General features: G+C 40.5%; 1 protein-coding gene across 2 annotated transcripts in view; it reads right to left on the reverse strand.

The window, feature by feature from the left end:
• The window catches only part of dlgap3 (discs, large (Drosophila) homolog-associated protein 3), a 229,116-nt gene that overhangs the window by 17,287 nt on the left and 193,737 nt on the right, over positions 1–18,092 (reverse strand). For both annotated transcript variants that reach the window (XM_067426607.1, XM_067426608.1), the window contains 3 exons: positions 13,228–14,369; positions 1,657–1,877; positions 1,422–1,524 (listed from right to left, as the gene is read on the reverse strand). In XM_067426607.1, the coding sequence (XP_067282708.1) occupies positions 1,422–1,524; positions 1,657–1,877; positions 13,228–14,298 (1,395 nt within the window). In that variant the 5' untranslated portion in view covers positions 14,299–14,369. The remainder of the gene's footprint in view (positions 1–1,421; positions 1,525–1,656; positions 1,878–13,227; positions 14,370–18,092) is intronic.

Raw genomic sequence — 18,092 nt, forward strand, 5'->3', positions numbered from 1 at the left:
TGGTCTCTCAGTCTAGTTCTGTAGGCTACACAATCATGGGGAAGACTGCTGACCTGACACTGACAGTTGTCCAAAAGACGACCATTGACACCTTGCACAAGGAGGGCAAGACGCAAAAGTTCTGACATTTGAAATATGTCAGTCTGTGTGTACATGTTTGGTAAATGGACTGCATTTATATAGCACTTTTATCTAAAGCGCTTTACATTTTTGCCTCACATTCACCCATTCATACACTGACGGCGATGTCAGCCATGTAAGGCGCCATCAAGCTCGTCGGGAGCAGCTGGGGTTAGGTGTCTTGCTCATGGACACTTCGGCACTTGGTCAGGTGGAACCGGGGATTGAACCACCAACCTTCTGGTTTGTAGACAACTTACATGAACCACTGAGCCACTACCACCCTGGCCGTATTTCCTGTAGCTCAACCAGTAGAGCGTGGTGCTAGCAACACCAAGGTCATGGGTTTGATTCCCAGGGAAAGCACGGACTGACAAAAAATGTGTACCTTAAAAATGCAACGTAAGTTGCTTTGGATAAAAGCGTCTGCCAAATGCATAAATGTAAATATAATACAAGGTTTCCCTTTTTGAATGGACTTAGTGAAATAAATCAACTTTTTGATGATTTACATTTAATAATTTAGGAGACACTTTTATCCAAAGCGACTTGGACATTCTAATTATATGACAAGCACCTGTATATTGACACTATGCCAGAGAGGTGTGTGGCTGTAATTGCTGCAAAAGGTGAACATACCAAATATTAAAGTTAAAAGTGGATAAAAACAGTATGACTCCCTTCATCTGGTATTTGATGGTCAGAGCAACCATCTGCATGTTTCATGAATATTATAAAATAAAATGTTGTTTTAGAAGCAAAAAAGGTCAAACTCCTAGGTGGCAGATTTAGTCCAAGATTAACATGGCATTCCCCCGCTTCACATTCAACATGGTGCCATCGAGTGTTAAAACGTAAAAGGCGAAGCTTGAATTTACGCGTATGTCCCTTTTTGGCTAATGTACTTTCAAGATGGAGGAGCAACATGGCGACCAGCATTCGAAACCCCTCACCCGTATGTATTTTCAATGGCATATTATAAACTTACGAGAATACTTTATTACTTGAAAGAAGTAAATATACATTAATGAGCACATATATTTTTGAAAGAACTAAGTGTTTTTAGCTAAGAATAAACTAAAAAAAGTTACAAAGTGTAGCTTTAATAACCAGCAAGACACCCTAGCAATCACCAGTACACCAAGCTACCAACAAGTTATGCACTACCAATTTTGCATAGGTACATGTTGATTTTGAATGCTTCATCATAACACTTCAATGTAATTTAATTTGAATAACTGCCTATTTAAGGAAAATGAAAACATTAAAATAGCTTGGTGCATTGTGTGAGTGTGTCATACCTGAGCGCTGGTCAGAGAGCGTGTGTAGCTGCGGGAGCGAGCGTGGCCTTTAGGCGTAGTTCGGCTGCTCGGGTAGATGTCTGTACACTGTTTACACGAGTACCTGAGGAGAATAATACTCCATTAAAGTCTCAGCTGGCACTTCTACTACAAGGTAGCCCAAAATGTGCTACGTTTTAATGCAGCAAATACAAATCTCAAAACAGCAATAGACTGAAAATCAATGACTACTGACTTAGATGTGGTGGAGGAGCGCTGGTCCATGCTGACGGACCGGCGGAAGGCTTCTCTCTGGGCGATGAGGGCTGATTTGGGTGAGGCTTTGGGGCTGGTGTCTGAGTCAGCGCTGTCGTCGTCCCCCATGGCCTTGATGTAGCTGCCACTGCGCATACGTCTGCAGGGGATCTCCCCAGCACTGTCGGATGGACCGCCACCACACCAGTCATCTGAGGGCACCTGCATGAGACACACGACTTGCTGTCAGCCTGGCCTTTACTCATGAAACTGCTGAGGGATGAGGCTGTTATGTTATCAACACAAGAAGTTAATATAGATAAACTTACAGTTTAGACAATATTGGCAGTTGAATCTTTTGAATGATTAATTGACACCCAGATAGCTGCTTGTTTCTTTCTTGAATGTATTTTTGTTTTTGAATGAATCAGTTGAGTGAATGATTTAATGACTCATTAAGAGAGTCACTTCTTTCATACCTGAATGAATCAGTGTTTTTGAATAAATTAGATGACTGAATTATTAAATGACTCACTCAGTAAGACAATGGCTGCACCGAAATCACACACTCTCTGAGTAATTACTTTGCGGTAATCATGTTTGTTGTATGAATGACATTCTGGACATACATTAGCATTGATGTAATCAATTCACTGACATTCACATTAGTGATTTATGGATACTGTGAATGCTTTTCACATTCAGTGTTTTTTTTTTTTTTTTTTTTTTTGCCAGCAAGGAAAGAATGCAGTCACTTGCTTCATACCTGAACAAATCTGTTTTGAATGAATCAGATGATTCAGTGACTCGCTCAAATTGACATGCACCTACTGGTGTATCGATGTAACCTGCTGTAAAAATTAAATTGCCACTAAATTGCAAGACTGATGGCCCTATTTTAACAATCTAAGTGAATGGTCTAAAGCACATGGTACAACTGCACTTTTGCTAGATTAACAACAGAAAAAAAATTTGGTCTAAAAAGGGTTGTCCCTATTCTCTTAATACACCAATTAGAGTAATGTATAATTACGGGTCATTGTATAAACAACCTGCAACCGACCGGCGTTTTCAACTAACCCGCCCACAACTTGGTCCTCAAAAAAGAACAAAATATGTACCCAACCCGCTTCCTGACCTTTTAAAAGTAGTAAATGCTCATTCTAGAGTCAATTTAATCATTTATTTTGTTTCATTTTCTTAACAATTAAGATGCTGCATGTGTTTATCCAGTCTAATCAAAGTGTGCGTCTCTCCCCCAACTTTCAAATTTTGCCTCCTCTCAGAAAATAAATAAAACTGACATTACTAAGCTATATGTGTTTTAAAAGTAGCCTATTCAATTGGTACTGGCATTGCTCAGTTCAGCGTGTTGGGAAATCGCCAATCGGGCATTTTGTCCCATGTCGGGAAAGGGGTTAAAAGGGCTATAAGGTGTTGTTGGTGGCCTAAAACCGAAGATTAGCCTACTTATTTTTAGCTTTCCTCATGCTGTGTAGAAATAATATTGAATCAACCGTCCCTGGGTTGAGACGCTTTCTTCTCGTCTCTGACACGACCTGCGGAGCTGAATGTGTGTCACTGGCTGCACTTTTGCTAGAACGCTAGAGGATCCTCCTTGCCAATGTGTTTCATAGTACATTGTGTCTAGTACTATATAAATTACAAAGGTTTAATTGGCATCTTTATTTCAAACGACCCGACCGCGTCCCGAATATCATACAAAATATTTTTGGATGACTCGTAACCGCTCATTTTGGTTCAACCTGTGCATCACTGGTAATTACCTGCGCATTACTTACGCACTCTTTAAATAACACAACAAATACTGCGCTATTGACTTTAGATAACTGAAACTGAAACTAGCAAAAAACAAGCGTCGCGCCTGGCATCGCATTGCGCCGATTGTATGATAGGGCCCTGAGAATCTGTCTGTAAGACAGACAAGTGGAGTGTTTCAAACCGAAATGTCCCCATGGTAAATATAAGGACCGAAACATAATGTTCTATAAATATATACCTCTGATATGAGAGAAATTGCAATGATAATGCAACTAAAGGTTTATGTATATCAGAAAAAAACAGCCTTGTTAGAGCTATGGCTTTCTGGCCACAGCATGACCAGGGTGAACATAGGGTTGAACTGAGGGCAGCTGAGTAAAATGAAATCTGATTGGTTGACAGGGATGAAAGGCACCAGCTGTACATTTAGAGCTGTCATCACACTCAAGAGCTGCCCCTGGGCTAGGGCATGGACACAGCGCAGATGTGGGGAGATAGCAGGTTATGGAGGGGAGAGGCAAGATTATTTATTTTCATGAATTTTGCTCTCCAGAGCCATGTCCTTTTCTGATAGCATCGCTGTGCATTATTGCTGTTTTTACCTTAGCATCTGCTCTCTGTCACATATTTTGTACACAGTAAATAAAAAGTATGTCTTACAAGCTGCACAGCGACTATAAGGTGGCTAGACATTGACTAACAGAACCAATAAATCTTTCAATTCATGGTGAAGTGAGAAAGACAGGTCCAGTATTTTCTGTGTTTGACAAGAGAAACTTGATGCTCTCCTCACTGTTTTATTGCAAATATTTTCTCTGGGTATCATTTTTTGTTTATAATTCAGCTCTCACTGTGAGGACAATAAATAAATTATTAAAATGTATCATTACATTAATTATAATAATATAATTAGCATACCTAAAGGGATAGTTCAAAATGTTGTCATCACTTACCCTCCTGTTGTTCCTGTATGAGTTTCTTCTGTTGAACACGCACACAAAAAAAAAGATATTTTGAAGAATGTTGACCATGTTGACGGCATCCATTGACTTGCGTAGTATATTTTTGGTTGTACCCAACATATATTTGGCCAATGGGTATACCGTCAACTGATTTATTACTAACATTCTTTAAAATGTATTTTGCGTCCAACAGAAGAAATAAACTCATACAGGTTTGGAACAACTTTAGGATGAGTTAGTGATGACAAAATTTTGGGGTGAACTATCCCTTTAAGACTGTAGGTAAAGAGTTACAAAGGGACATTTTGTCCAAAGAAGGAATATATATATATATATATATATATTAAAAAAAAATAGACATACAAAACAACTAACAACATGCTTATAACATCAGAGGGCTTTATTCTTCTTTTTTTACTTCTTTCTCACCCCTTTCTTTCACTAACATCTGATGATAATCCCACCACCAAATGACCATGGGGAGATGCGCACGCACGCACACAAGATAAGGAATGCCTTATCTTTCAATTGACCATTCAGTGGGGTATTTAAAGGTCATTCTTTTTTCAAAGGATGATGCGACTTGGATCTCTCTATCCATCTCTGTTTTTATTGTCTCCATCCCCTCCCATCTTCATTGTAATACACACATGTGCACTTATGTACACATAAACACACCCATACACAAACATCATTTTGAATCAGGAGCTCAACTGGCTTCTTTTTGAGAAGCCGATCATCAATTTTTCTAATCCTTGGTTTGAGCATTTCTCAACCTCTTTATTTTTCATCAGACTTCCATTTTGTTTGTGTAATGTAGCAGAAAAGTGTGTCTATGATATGTAAGTGTAATGTCACTGCAATAATGGGTAACTTTTTAATAATTGCACGCTATGAAGCATTAGTTAAAGGGTTAGTTCACCCAAAAATTTAATTGATGTCATTAATGACTCACCCTAATGTCGTTCCACACCCGTAAGACCTCCGTTCATCTTCGGAACTCAGTTTAAGATATTTTATATTTAGTCCAAGAGTGTATGCACACTATACTGTCCATATCCAGAAAGGGAATAACAACATCATCAAAGTAGTCCATATGTAACATCACTTCTTAAAGCATCGAAAATACATTTTGGTCCAAAAATAACAAAAACTACGACTTTATTCAGGATTGTCTTCTCTTCTGCGTGTGTTTTCAAACCTCAAATAAAGATTCAAACAGTTGTGAATCAGCATATTGATTCAGAATTTGCCTCCAAATCAGGAATCAATACGCTGATTCATAACTGTTTGAATCTTTATTTGAGGTTTGAAAACAAATAGGGAAGAGAAGACAATGCTGAATAATGTCAGGTAACTATTTTTGAGCTCATCTAAAGTAAGGACTATTTATGCCTCGTAAAGCTTTTTCAAAAGAGATTTAAAGTCTCAGTTTTCTTTTTCTGTTTAGGAGAGAACTTTAAATCTCTTTTGAAAAAAGCTTTACAAGGCATAAATAGTCCTCACTTGAGCTAACAAAAATAGTTACCTGACAAATACTAAATGTTTTATAAATGTGATTGACCAACCTGATCTCATTGGAAAGCTTAACTACATTACAAGGTAGCACTTTTGCATGAATTCATACAAAGCATACACAAACGTAGTTATAGGAGAAAAAGTAAGCGTGAAGGTCCAAGCACAAATCACTGGGGCATAAGCAAATCGTATGAACATATGGGGGTGAGATTATAAAAATTCAGGCGAATTATCCACCAATGTGCCAAAACGTAAAATAGTTATGAATTGACTGTTTTGGAGTGACAGGTTTTCTTACACTTGCGCCACTTCAAACACATCAGTAAACGCTGATTAAAGATTGCAAGGGCATAGGAATTTAAATAAAATAATGATGTGCATGGATAAATCAAATTAAATCTACGGCAATATTCCATGAAAGCAATAAGTGTCAAGCTTTGATTTCATGGTGACTTTAAGATCACTGATTCCCTCAAACACACTTTGCTTCTTTGCAACCCGTGTTATTGTTCTCGTCCTCTTATTTTTTTCCCCTACTGCCCCTGGCATTCATTCTCATTATATTGACACATTTCACTTCCTTTCACTCCCCTGCTAATTGCGACACAGATAGGCTGACTTGTAACAGAGGATTCATCTGGTTTATCCCCATGTCTTCAGATCAGATCATATCAAAAAACTGCTCTCCCGCGATGAACCCCCAACTTAGCTGGAGCCCACAGCTGGGATTTTCTCCCCAGAGGCGAAGGGTAGCTGAGTCAGCTGCTTTGCCTTCAGCTATCACTGTAAGACCTCACTCAGCTTGCTCTGGACCAGTTGCTCTTCATGATGGAACAAAGAATGAGCACTGATGGGGAATATATTCAGGTTATCTGATGTCAGAAGCTACTTTAAATCATGAATATTTTGAATAGCTTGTAACTTTGGAAACTAATTTTTTTTAAAGTAGTCAAAAAACAGTCAAGCAACTTGTGTGAAATGTAGTTAGCTACACTACAAACTACTAACATATAGTTACTAATTACATTAAAGCTATTAACTATTTTCCTGTGTAACCAGTCCTATTCATCCCGCTCGGGACTGCCAGTGCGAAGCGTGATTCTAATTGGAGTCTCCGGCATGGGCGTCTGGAATGAGAACAAGGGCGCTAAAGACACATATAGCCTCTAGCGTCAGTCGCTAGCACAACTCTTGAGGCCAGGGGAGTGAGGTTTACATGCACAACTCTTACTGGCCTATGTCCGTTAAAACTGCTACTGATGGAGAATTTTCCAGATTTCTGTGTTTTCACTGTTATACAGGGGGCGCTATTACACATCTTCTGAAAGAGTACAGAATCTCTGGACCAAAACATCAAAAAAAGAAGCATAAACAAGCGATAGTATATGCAACCAGACACATATGTAAAATAACACAATCATCAGCATATTAATCAAAATTGCCTAATGTTACTGAGTGAAATGTGGGGGTGTTGATGGATTCAATCTACTCTATGTTTGGATCACTAAATATACATTAAATACACTAAATCAAATAAGTCATGGATTTAAACCAATTCTTTCACATTGACCATTCAAAATGAACCAACACTACATATAGAGAAAGTGGACATTTGTCACCAGTTTATTACTCTTCTCCACGGCTGGTTATGACTATGTATGTAGCTACACAGTAACTGTTGAAAGATTGGATATATGTGTGTACTATACTAAGTGGGAGTGTATAGAAGTTTGATTGACTCTCTTGCTGTGACAAATTAGCTAAACAAAAGTGCCGGCTGACCAAATGCATTTCAATCACATTGAAGCTGATGTTCTGTGTAATTGGAGCTTGCAAGCGCTAATATTACAGGAAGTTAAATTAGTGTCAGGGTGAGACCTTCGTGCACGTTCCTGTCGCCCTAGGCAAAAATAGCACAGAAGGCAGGAGACGGCACAGTTTGTTATGTCCGTCAGAATGCATTGACTTTTCTCTCTGTATCCCACTCAAGAGCCCGGGGACAGAGCAGCAATGACATAGGGTGCACCTGATGCTTATTGTGCTTTCTCACAGCTACTATGCGGTCTATAGTTTACTGAAACTGGTCTTCTCTTCTTCAAGCACCAGGTGTTTGAAGTCTTGGCATGATGTGACATAGCATGGCTGCAACAAAAAATCATAACCTGCAAGGTCACAAACTACTAGACCTATCACTTCCCCTATACAGCCTGATATTTTGTTTCGCTACCACGATAAGGGCTAAAGTGTCAGGCATTCAACTTACAAAAAAGCAAACACACACACACACACACACGCACACACACACACACACACACACACACACACACACACACACACACACACACACACACACACACACACACACACACACACACACACACACACACACACACACACACACACACACACACACACACACACACACACACACACACACACACTCGCAATTATAAGATTTTTGAGCTGAATTATTTTCCTGGACTTTATAACTAGTAATTAAAGTGACCTTAAAGAGATAGTTCACCCAAAAATGAAAATCACCCCATCACTTTCTCACCATCAAATCATCCTAGGTCTATATGACATTCTTCTTTCAGACAAATGCAATCAGAGTTATACAAAAAACTCGGCCACACTTTATATTAGGTGGCCTTAAGTACTATGTACTTACATCAAAAAATAAGTACAATGTATTTACTGTGTTCAAATTGTATTGCAAAACACCTTTGCTGATATTGAGGTGGATAAGGGTAGAGTTAGGGACAGGTGTGGTGGTGTGGGTCAGTTTAAGGGTAGGGTTAGGGACAGGTGTGGTGGTGTGGGTCAGTTTAAGGGTAGAGTTAGGGACAGGTGTGGTGGTGTGGGTCAGTTTAAGGGTAGAGTTAGGGACAGGTGTGGTGGTGTGGGTCAGTTTAAGGGTAGAGTTAGGGACAGGTGTGGTGGTGCGGGTCAGTTTAAGGGTAGAGTTAGGGACAGGTGTGGTGGTGCGGGTCAGTTTAAGGGTAGGGTTAGGGGCAGGTGTGGTGGTGTGGGTCAGTTTAAGGGTAGGGTTAGGGACAGGTGTGGTGGTGTGGGTCAGTTTAAGGGTAGAGTTAGGGACAGGTGTGGTGGTGTGGGTCAGTTTAAGGGTAGAGTTAGGGACAGGTGTGGTGGTGTGGGTCAGTTTAAGGGTAGAGTTAGGGACAGGTGTGGTGTATGGGTCAGTTTAAGGGTAGAGTTAGGGACAGGTGTGGTGGTGTGGGTCAGTTTAAGGGTAGAGTTAGGGATAGGTGTGGTGGTGTGGGTCAGTTTAAGGGTAGAGTTAGGGACAGGTGTGGTGGTGCGGGTCAGTTTAAGGGTAGGGTTAGGGACAGGTGTGGTGGTGTGGGTCAGTTTAAGGGTAGAGTTAGGGACAGGTGTGGTGTATGGGTCAGTTTAAGGGTAGAGTTAGGGACAGGTGTGGTGGTGTGGGTCAGTTTAAGGGTAGAGTTAGGGACAGGTGTGGTGGTGTGGGTCAGTTTAAGGGTAGAGTTAGGGACAGGTGTGGTGGTGTGGGTCAGTTTAAGGGTAGGGTTAGGGACAGGTGTGGTGGTGTGGGTCACAGCTACAGAAATTAATTACAGATGATTAATTACATGCAGGTATTTTATAAAATGTAAGTACAATGTAAAAACATGTATGCACACAATAAGTGTATTGTGTTAAATGATTAATTACAATGTTAGAACATAGTAGTTAAGGCCACCTAATATAAAGAGGGTCCAAAATATATCCTGCTACTCCAAGCATTATGATGGCAGCCCTAAATTTGAAGACACAAAAAGTGCATCCATCCATTACAAAAGTAATCCACATGGCTCCAGGGGGTTAATAAAGGCCTTCTTAAGTGAAACAATGTGTTTGTGTAAGAAAAATATTCATATTTAACAAGGTATAAAGTAAAATATCTAGCTTCCGCCAGACTGCCTTGCCTATTCAACTTACGGAAAAAGCGTAACCGGTGCAAAATCTGACGACGGACGTAGTGTAAGTGGCTTGAACTGCGAGAGGCGTTACACTTGAATACGTAATACGTTGAAGGTGAATACATAAGGCAGACTGAAAGAATCATATACAAAAAATGTCATATACAAAAAAAAAAATTCTGTGGCGGATACAAGCTTCCATACTTCTTTGATGATATGTTTACTGGCACGAAGCGAGACAACCTGTCACTCACATGAGAAGACAGCAATGTCAAACAATCCAATCAATTCTTCATGTACAAGAACCCCCCCCCCCCCCCTTTTTTTTTTACATTTGAAAAGCTGTCTTACTCATAAATACATCACCTCTTTCTGGTCATGTTTTTCTTTTTCTTTTGTCTTCCTCAGGCCAGGGTAACAATTGAGCCAGGACTCCCACTGGCGCCCGCTAAAAAACAACATGATGCACACAGGGATAGTGCGAATCTGTAGACCTTATTTTATAAGTGGTGCTCAACTGTGGCTCAGTGTTGTACCTGGAAAGGAGTGTGACCTACTAGTGCTCTGTCCTGTTACCTTAGAAACATAACCATATGCTGACACTCGGTGGGAAGTGTGAGAGAGTACCATATGAGGCACTCAGAACAATTATCCTCATTTAACCTGTTGTCATGTCACATAGAGTTTCCTCCCCCATTTGTGTGTGTCCACAAAAAAAAGCATTTGTGGTAGCATACATAACTGTGTTCACAGTGGGTGAGTATAGCAGCCTACGAGTTAATATGCAAGAAGAAAGAGAAATACAGACAGGAAAACAGTAATTGAGTCCAATTACAGTATGTGCTGCTTATTCATCAAGGAAGCAGCAGGACACAGTACAGAACTTTAAAATGTCAACGTGTGTCATTGTTCATAGTTTCTGAAGTTGTTTTAACAGCACATATAGCTATTGGAGACATATTGGAAATAATGTCTCCAGCTAAACTAAACCTCCTCTTTCAAGAAGTACTGAAATACCATGGTCAGTGGAGGTGTCAGATCGTAATACCATTGTATTTTGATATACATCATGTTACTGAATGGACATATAGCATCATATTTCTCAATCTTTTGGGGAGGGGGAAAGATTGTAATACATAGCCCAGTGAGCCCAATTCTCAAGTAGTGTTGTCAAAAGTACCAATTTCGGTACGAAGTCGGAACTGAATTTTTTTTTAAAAAATTTTGCGTTGTGCATTGTTGAGTAGAATCATACACACCTCTGATTGGCCATTGGGTTCTCATGCTCATCGGATATGTTTGTGACTGGCTACAATGATCAACGCATGGAAGTGTTTGAAAGTGCTTTGAAAGAGGGAGCATTTGAAAGCACAAGCAGGCATCTTTCAGTGAACCAATCCTTTGGCCAGAAAAGGATAATGTCTAATGCTACTGCTGTGGCTCGGTTGGTACACAAGAAAGGAGACCAGAGGCCTTTTTTTTTTTTTTTGTGAATGGATGTCAATGGAGAAGAGGCTTCACTACACTTAAAGGTCCCGTTCTTCACGATTCCATCATTCAAACTTTAGTTAGTGTGTAATGTTGCTGTTAGAGCATAAATAATACCTGTAAAATTATAAAGCTCAAAGTTCAATGCCAAGCGAGATATTTTATTTAACAGAAGTTCCCTTTCAAAGCCTACAGCGAACAGCCGGTTTGGACTACAGCAGGAAGTGCAGGGATGTAATGACGTCACTAGAACCGTTTGTTGACTAACCCTCCACCCACAAGAACACGCAAAATAGGGGGTGTGGTCTTGTTGCTCTCCCACGTGGAGAAGAGCGAGCATTCAGCGCTTGCATCTCCCCGTTATGGTAAGAGGCGGGACCTTTCTGGGCAAAGTGCGCTAAGCTGCTGTCCAATCACAACATGGGAAGCGCTGGCCCAATCAGAACTCGGTACGTGTTTCTGAAGGAGGGACTTCATAGAACAAGGAAATCATCAGGCCGTTTTTAGGACAGCGGTGTACAGATAAGTAAATTGTGTGAAAAATACAGTTTTTTTACACGCGAAACATGAACTCATGTTATATTGCACACTGTAACATAATCAAAGCTTCGAAAACACGCGAAGTTAATTTTTGATGAATCGAATGCCTGTCCGCTAATCTACAACATGTTTTACGCTAAACAATACTTTTACTAACAATGATATGCAGATTTTACTATGAGAAAAAGGCTATTTTATAAGAGAAGGCAGAGAAGGATATGTAGAGACAGGTAGGACTCATTAGCAATGTATTTATTAGTAATATTGAGTGATATTGTATATTGTCTGAGAACATTCCACAAAAAATGCAATACTACTGTACCGTTACTAGCTTTATAAAACCAAATATAGAACATGTTTTCACAAGACTACTGCGCTAATAATCCACAGGAATAAAACGTTGAATGGCGGACACTGACGCCTCTGCTATTACACGATAGGCTGAGGTGCCTCACATGATCCAAGTGCGCCATTACGCTTTCTCCACTAGTAAGAGATACAGACCCTCTCATCTCCCAATAATAAGACAATTTCTGATATCTGTAATATCAGAACAATGAATTTATGATGCAGTTGCTCTTCTATTCAAACACATAGGCAGATGCACTATGATGCTAAAAAGTATCCTGTATTCTAGGACACTTGATATCACAAAGCAGGATGTCAGTGATGTGTGTTTAATTGAGCAGATGAGTAGGAGAAATGGATCACACAGCTTGCTACTGATATCAATAGCCGCGTTTGTGAATGTTTTTGTAAAGGCCAAGGGTTAATGTGTTGTTTTCCTTTATCCACCAATGCTGTTATTCACCCTTTCACACTAAGCTGACAGAGGCTGGAAATAGCATCAGCCTCCATTCTTCACAGCTAGCAGCTGATAACAAACATAATCATCGAGTTATTTTTTTCTTTCTCTCAGAAATTGTCATTTAGTGCAGATCTCATCTCTGCAGAAAGATTAATTCTTTTGACAATGAAATGAATCTGCAAGTCAATAAGGAAAGCAGACTGATTGTATTTGAGAACAGAGACTCCACATAAATATTGAAATCTCAATTGAAGCCAATTTGGGGTCACTGCACGGACTTGAAAATGGGCTCAAACAAAGTAAAGGTTTGTCTCACTTACATACTGGGGTTGTACGCCATTCAGAACTGAATTGACAATGTCTTTAAATTCCAAATGCAGATAGGCCTTATGGCCTGAAAGAATGAATAATGGATGGATGGATGGATGGATGCGATTTGCAAATTCACACTCATGAATTGAAAGGCAGCGATTCTCAATTCTGAATTTGGCACAACTCCATGTATGTGTTTTTGACTAAACAGAACTTGCCTGCAGATAGTGGAGTGATCGTTCCTTCATTTTGGGATCCAGAGGAACCAATGCCTTGTCATATCCTCCTCCACCTCTTCCCGCTCCTCCTCCAACTCCACCTCCACCCCTACTACCACGGGAAGATGGATAGACCTCTCTAGCCTGACTGACCGTCATGGCTGACCATGTGCTCCTCTTCAGAGAATGTCCGCTGTCGCCTGCTATAGCTATGTTGGTGCAAGCCAGACACTCTCCTGGAGGTGGACCCTTAGATTTCCTCAAGGTAAGTTCCTGGATGGCAGCATCTAGGGTCTCGTGTCCAGTTGGATACCCTCGACCACTCCTGCCTGCACCCACAAGAAAGCTGCTGTCACTGTCCAGGTTGTCATCAGAGCTCCACCAGCCAGCTGTTTTGCTGCGGTGGCGGGAGCTTCTAGACTCATGGCGGGAGTCTCCGCTCTTGCTTCGTTCTCGGCTCTTGTTGCGGCGGGCAGAGCGAGACTGGTGTGTTCCCGAATAATGATGTCCACCGCTTTCCTCTCCACCACTTCGGTGCCCCCTATCCTTGTCCCGATACTCTCCCCCACGGGTGCCGTTAAACTCTCGCTTAGAGGGTGTCTCTAGAGAATGAGACTTGGCGAAGAGACGCTGAACCGAGTTCACCAGATGCCGTATGCGACTCGGACTCTCGCTTCGTTGCTCCCCGCTGGGTGAGCGTTGGTACTGCAGGGTGTGGAAGCCATCAGGGTGGAAGGGCAATTGTTTCTCGAACTGGTCCAGAAGGTTGGGCGGGATGCGATGCATCTTTTGCCCGTGGCCATGCCCTGCCGAGGATAAACACTCTTCACACGTGGAGTCGTAGGGTTGCGGCTGACTGGGGTGTGCGCGAGGAAAGGTGCCTCCACCAGATGGGACCATGGCCAGGGGTTCCGGGGGCCCACCAGGCGGGTAGTAGGGGTGCTCATTGTGCCCCTGGTAGTGATCGGGGTGGTGCATGTAGTCCCGTGCAGTGTCGCAGTCCTCAGGCATGCAGTAGCAAGGCCCAGAGGAGTGTTGCGACAGACTGCGACTCACCTGGTAGCCCTTCATGGCCGGGGCGTGGTGGGCCGCCCGGGCCGATAGGGGGCGCTGTGGGCGCGACAGGGCTGCGCCGGAGTCAACTGTAGAGAAAAACAGAAACAAAAGGAAATATTTTGATGAGACAAATTAACACGTTTGCATATAGTACATTAAATGTCAAAATATGGTGACCAACATGTTCCTTATAACTTATATCATTATATAAAATAACGTCAAATGGTTCGACTATATATTTTTTGCCCTTTTCTAAAAATAAATAAATAAAGGATTTAAATTAGTAATATGCCTGAAAAAGGCCACCTTCATCTGGTACTCCAATTTAATGACATTTATATTAATTAATTAATCAATTTATCTTTTTTTCAGCATTAGTGCAAAACAGGAAGACAATATTTAATACAATATATAGAATACTGTAACAATAATATCTACAATTATATTAACAATATAATATAAACTAACAAATGAAAATGTATCAATGATAAAAAAATATATTTTGGTGGCTTAAAAGGGTATTTTATAATTTACCTTCAAATGTAATTATTTTTAGATTTTTAATTTTTAGCAGGTTATTGGTGTTATAATGTTTGTGTAAAAAATTAATTTATTATTGATTTTAGTCTAATCAGCACAATATGTTTTGAGATTATATTGACATAATCTAAAAAAAAAAATAAAGGTTGGAAAAATGGAGAATAACCCAGCAAGTAATGGTTAATGTTGTAGCAAATTATAAAATTTTCCTTTTCAGGGATGTGCTATTTTGTATTCCAGTAACAACTACAACCAGGCAGCTGACAATGCAGAACAAGCACACTCCGATCCTTCTGGCGTAGCAGCGCTGCCATTGACCCTGAACACAGATGAGTGACGGTAGGCAAATCCTGTGCAAAAGGACTCTTATTTTCATTTGATTCCCTCTAGGTTTTTTGCTGGATTGAGTCATTGTGTCACTATCTCTCAAAATCTGTTCATTTGGCAGAGCAGGGCATGATTCTCCGCTAATTCAACCTTTAATCTAGTTCATGTTCATTACTGATAAAACCGATTATTGTTTCACAATACAATCTGTGCACATTTTGTGATCTCAAAGATAAAATGGGCAAAAAGCCTGAAAGGAAATGAAGTGAAATGGAAAAAGGCTTGTGCTTGTCAGGTGGATGCCATTCATCCAGGCCTGGTCTTTGAAGCAGGTGGCGTTTCCAAACGCGAGCTATTGCTGACAGATGTTGAGGTGATCATTAGATGGAGATTAGCCTGTTACTTTTAATGAGCTAAATTTGCACAGCTAGCTTGATCCTTTGTGTCATGATCTCTGAGCTAAAAACAGCAGAACGGTGCTTACTCTTCTTGTTAAATATTGAATACTGTACACCGGCGTAAGAGGTCATTTTTTTTCTTTTCCCTGTTTTTGCGGTATTGTATTTTTACATTGTTTTACATTGTTTCTACTGATTTACTTTGGCCTTCAGTGAATGCCATAACTAATGCTTCATTATGGATTTAATTTAATGTATAGTGTCAATGAAAACTAAAAGGGAAATTGTATTTGATTGAAATTCGAATAAATTAACTGAAATAAAAATAAAATAACTTGGAAACTAAGACTTGTATAACTATCCGTTGGTTACCGATTTGAGTTTGAGACAACTGAGGAGAGGACAAAGACGACCTTTTGGCTGGTCCTCACTCCCTGAGACACATTTAAAAGCCTGTTTGAGGGTCGAGACGTTTTAGGGATAAGATTATAATTAGGGTTGGGTAGGCAATTAGCTGTGATGGGTAAAGTTAGGGTAAGGTGATAGATACTGCTTGTGTCAATGAATAGTCCTCACACAGATAGATGTACAAGATGGTCTGGGCATGTTTTGTGAAATATTAGGACACAAATGTGTATAATGACATGGGTATGTATGACATAGGTATTACAAGGAGATGGTGAAATATGAGGACATTACCTGAGTCCCTACTTTTCAAAATGCTTATAAATCATTCAGAATGAGTTGTATTTTTTATTTGTATTTTTTTGAGAAAGTAAAAATGCAGAATGTTGCCTGTGGTGGGTAGGTTTAGGGACAGGGGCAGTGCAAGGGGGATAGAAAATATGGTTTGTGCAGTATAAAAAGCATTACGCCAAAGGAATGTCCCCATATTTCAAAAAAACAAATGTGCATGTGTACAGGTTTATAATACATTGTGGCGACCTTATGTTTTCTGTGATGAGTAGGTTACAGGGGTAGGGTTAGTGTAAGGGGATAGAATATACAGTATAAAAACCATTACGTCTATGGAGAGTCCCCACAAAAACTCGTAATGGTCCCGGATCGAGTTAACACAAGACATCCTGATGTGACGTATAACGGCGAGCGATCTCAGCTTCAGCGCGGATAGTAAGGACCTTTGTGGTCTTGACTTGTGTCCAGTTTGCGCACATTTCTGCTTGTTTAATTTTAGTTTCTTTTGTATACGAACACTCTCTGCGTTTAAAACACCGACTAGCTCTTCTGGCACTGCAGGGTTGTATCATTGAAAAAACAAGCTCTAGGAGTCGCACGATAACTACGTACATGTTACGGCATTAGTTTTGGCTTTTGTTCACACAGCGCTTGTCCCGGGTCAAATCCCGCAATGTTACTAGGTCCCCGACCCGGGTTCAGTTCGGTAATCAATTCCGGGACGTGGTTGCTTTCACACAGAAGGCGACCCGGCAATGTTCCGGGAATATTGCGGGTCCGACGTGCAGTGTGAAAGGGGCTTGTGTGTGTTCCCAGTAAATCCCACAATATTCTGACAAAACAGAATGTATGCCATAAAGTGTGTATCATATGCACGCGAAAAACCACATACCATATGCACGCCAAAACTCATTTTGGCGTATACATTCCACGAGATTGCAAACTTGTACTATTTATACGCATTTTCGTGAGATCGGTCTCTATGGGGATATGTTTTTGTTCCCATGAGGAAAACATGCTTATAAATAATACAACGTTAATTTTTTTGTTTTTGTTTTTTGGAAATGTAAAAAGTGGTAGGTAGGTAAGTAGGTAAGGTTAGGGGGTAGACTATACAGTATGTGTGTGTAAGACTGAAAGAACAAACATTCACGGTGTACATCAAGTTGCATAGTGCTGTCACATCTCACAGCATGAATAACACAGAGCTTGGTGTTTCCCGTAATTTAGTAGAGGCTTCTGTCAATCAATGTCACTCAGCACCACTTTAGGTGCCAGCTGGTCTTGGTTTGCCTCCCGTGGCATCATCGCACTGTCTCCTCCCTGAACCCGAGATGAAAATGGAGATGAAAACAAAAGAGGGCATGAAACCCATCCTATCATTTCCATTCTGCCTCTCCTCACCAACTCAGAGTCTCTCCAGACACTCTCTCTTGCTTCTGACCTACTTCTTTCACTCATTTATGAGGCTGCCGGTCTGTCTGTTTCATCACCAGCTGCTTGAAAGCCAGTATAAGTCTCTTTATTTGTTTCTCTGTCTATCTTTATATGTCTAACTTTCTCACTATTTAGACTCAGCCTTATGGTGCAGTCTTGCCAATATACAAGCAAAGGCCAGCAATGGAGCAAGCAAAAATCTTTTAACACATAAACACACAAACACACCACAACCCCTTCTCCAACCATTACAGTGTACTAGAATTAATATAACTCTTTTAGCTAAAAGCTGAAAGAAAAAAAAGATTTGCACAAAATGTTTAGGACTGCACAAAATGTATACTAATTAGTATTTATACACCCTTTGTTTCAGTTGCTCTTGGTCAGTTCTCATCTAAAATATGTGGCTGT

The sequence above is a fragment of the Pseudorasbora parva genome, chromosome 19 (assembly GCF_024679245.1).
Source record: "Pseudorasbora parva isolate DD20220531a chromosome 19, ASM2467924v1, whole genome shotgun sequence".
NCBI lineage: Eukaryota > Metazoa > Chordata > Actinopteri > Cypriniformes > Gobionidae > Pseudorasbora > Pseudorasbora parva.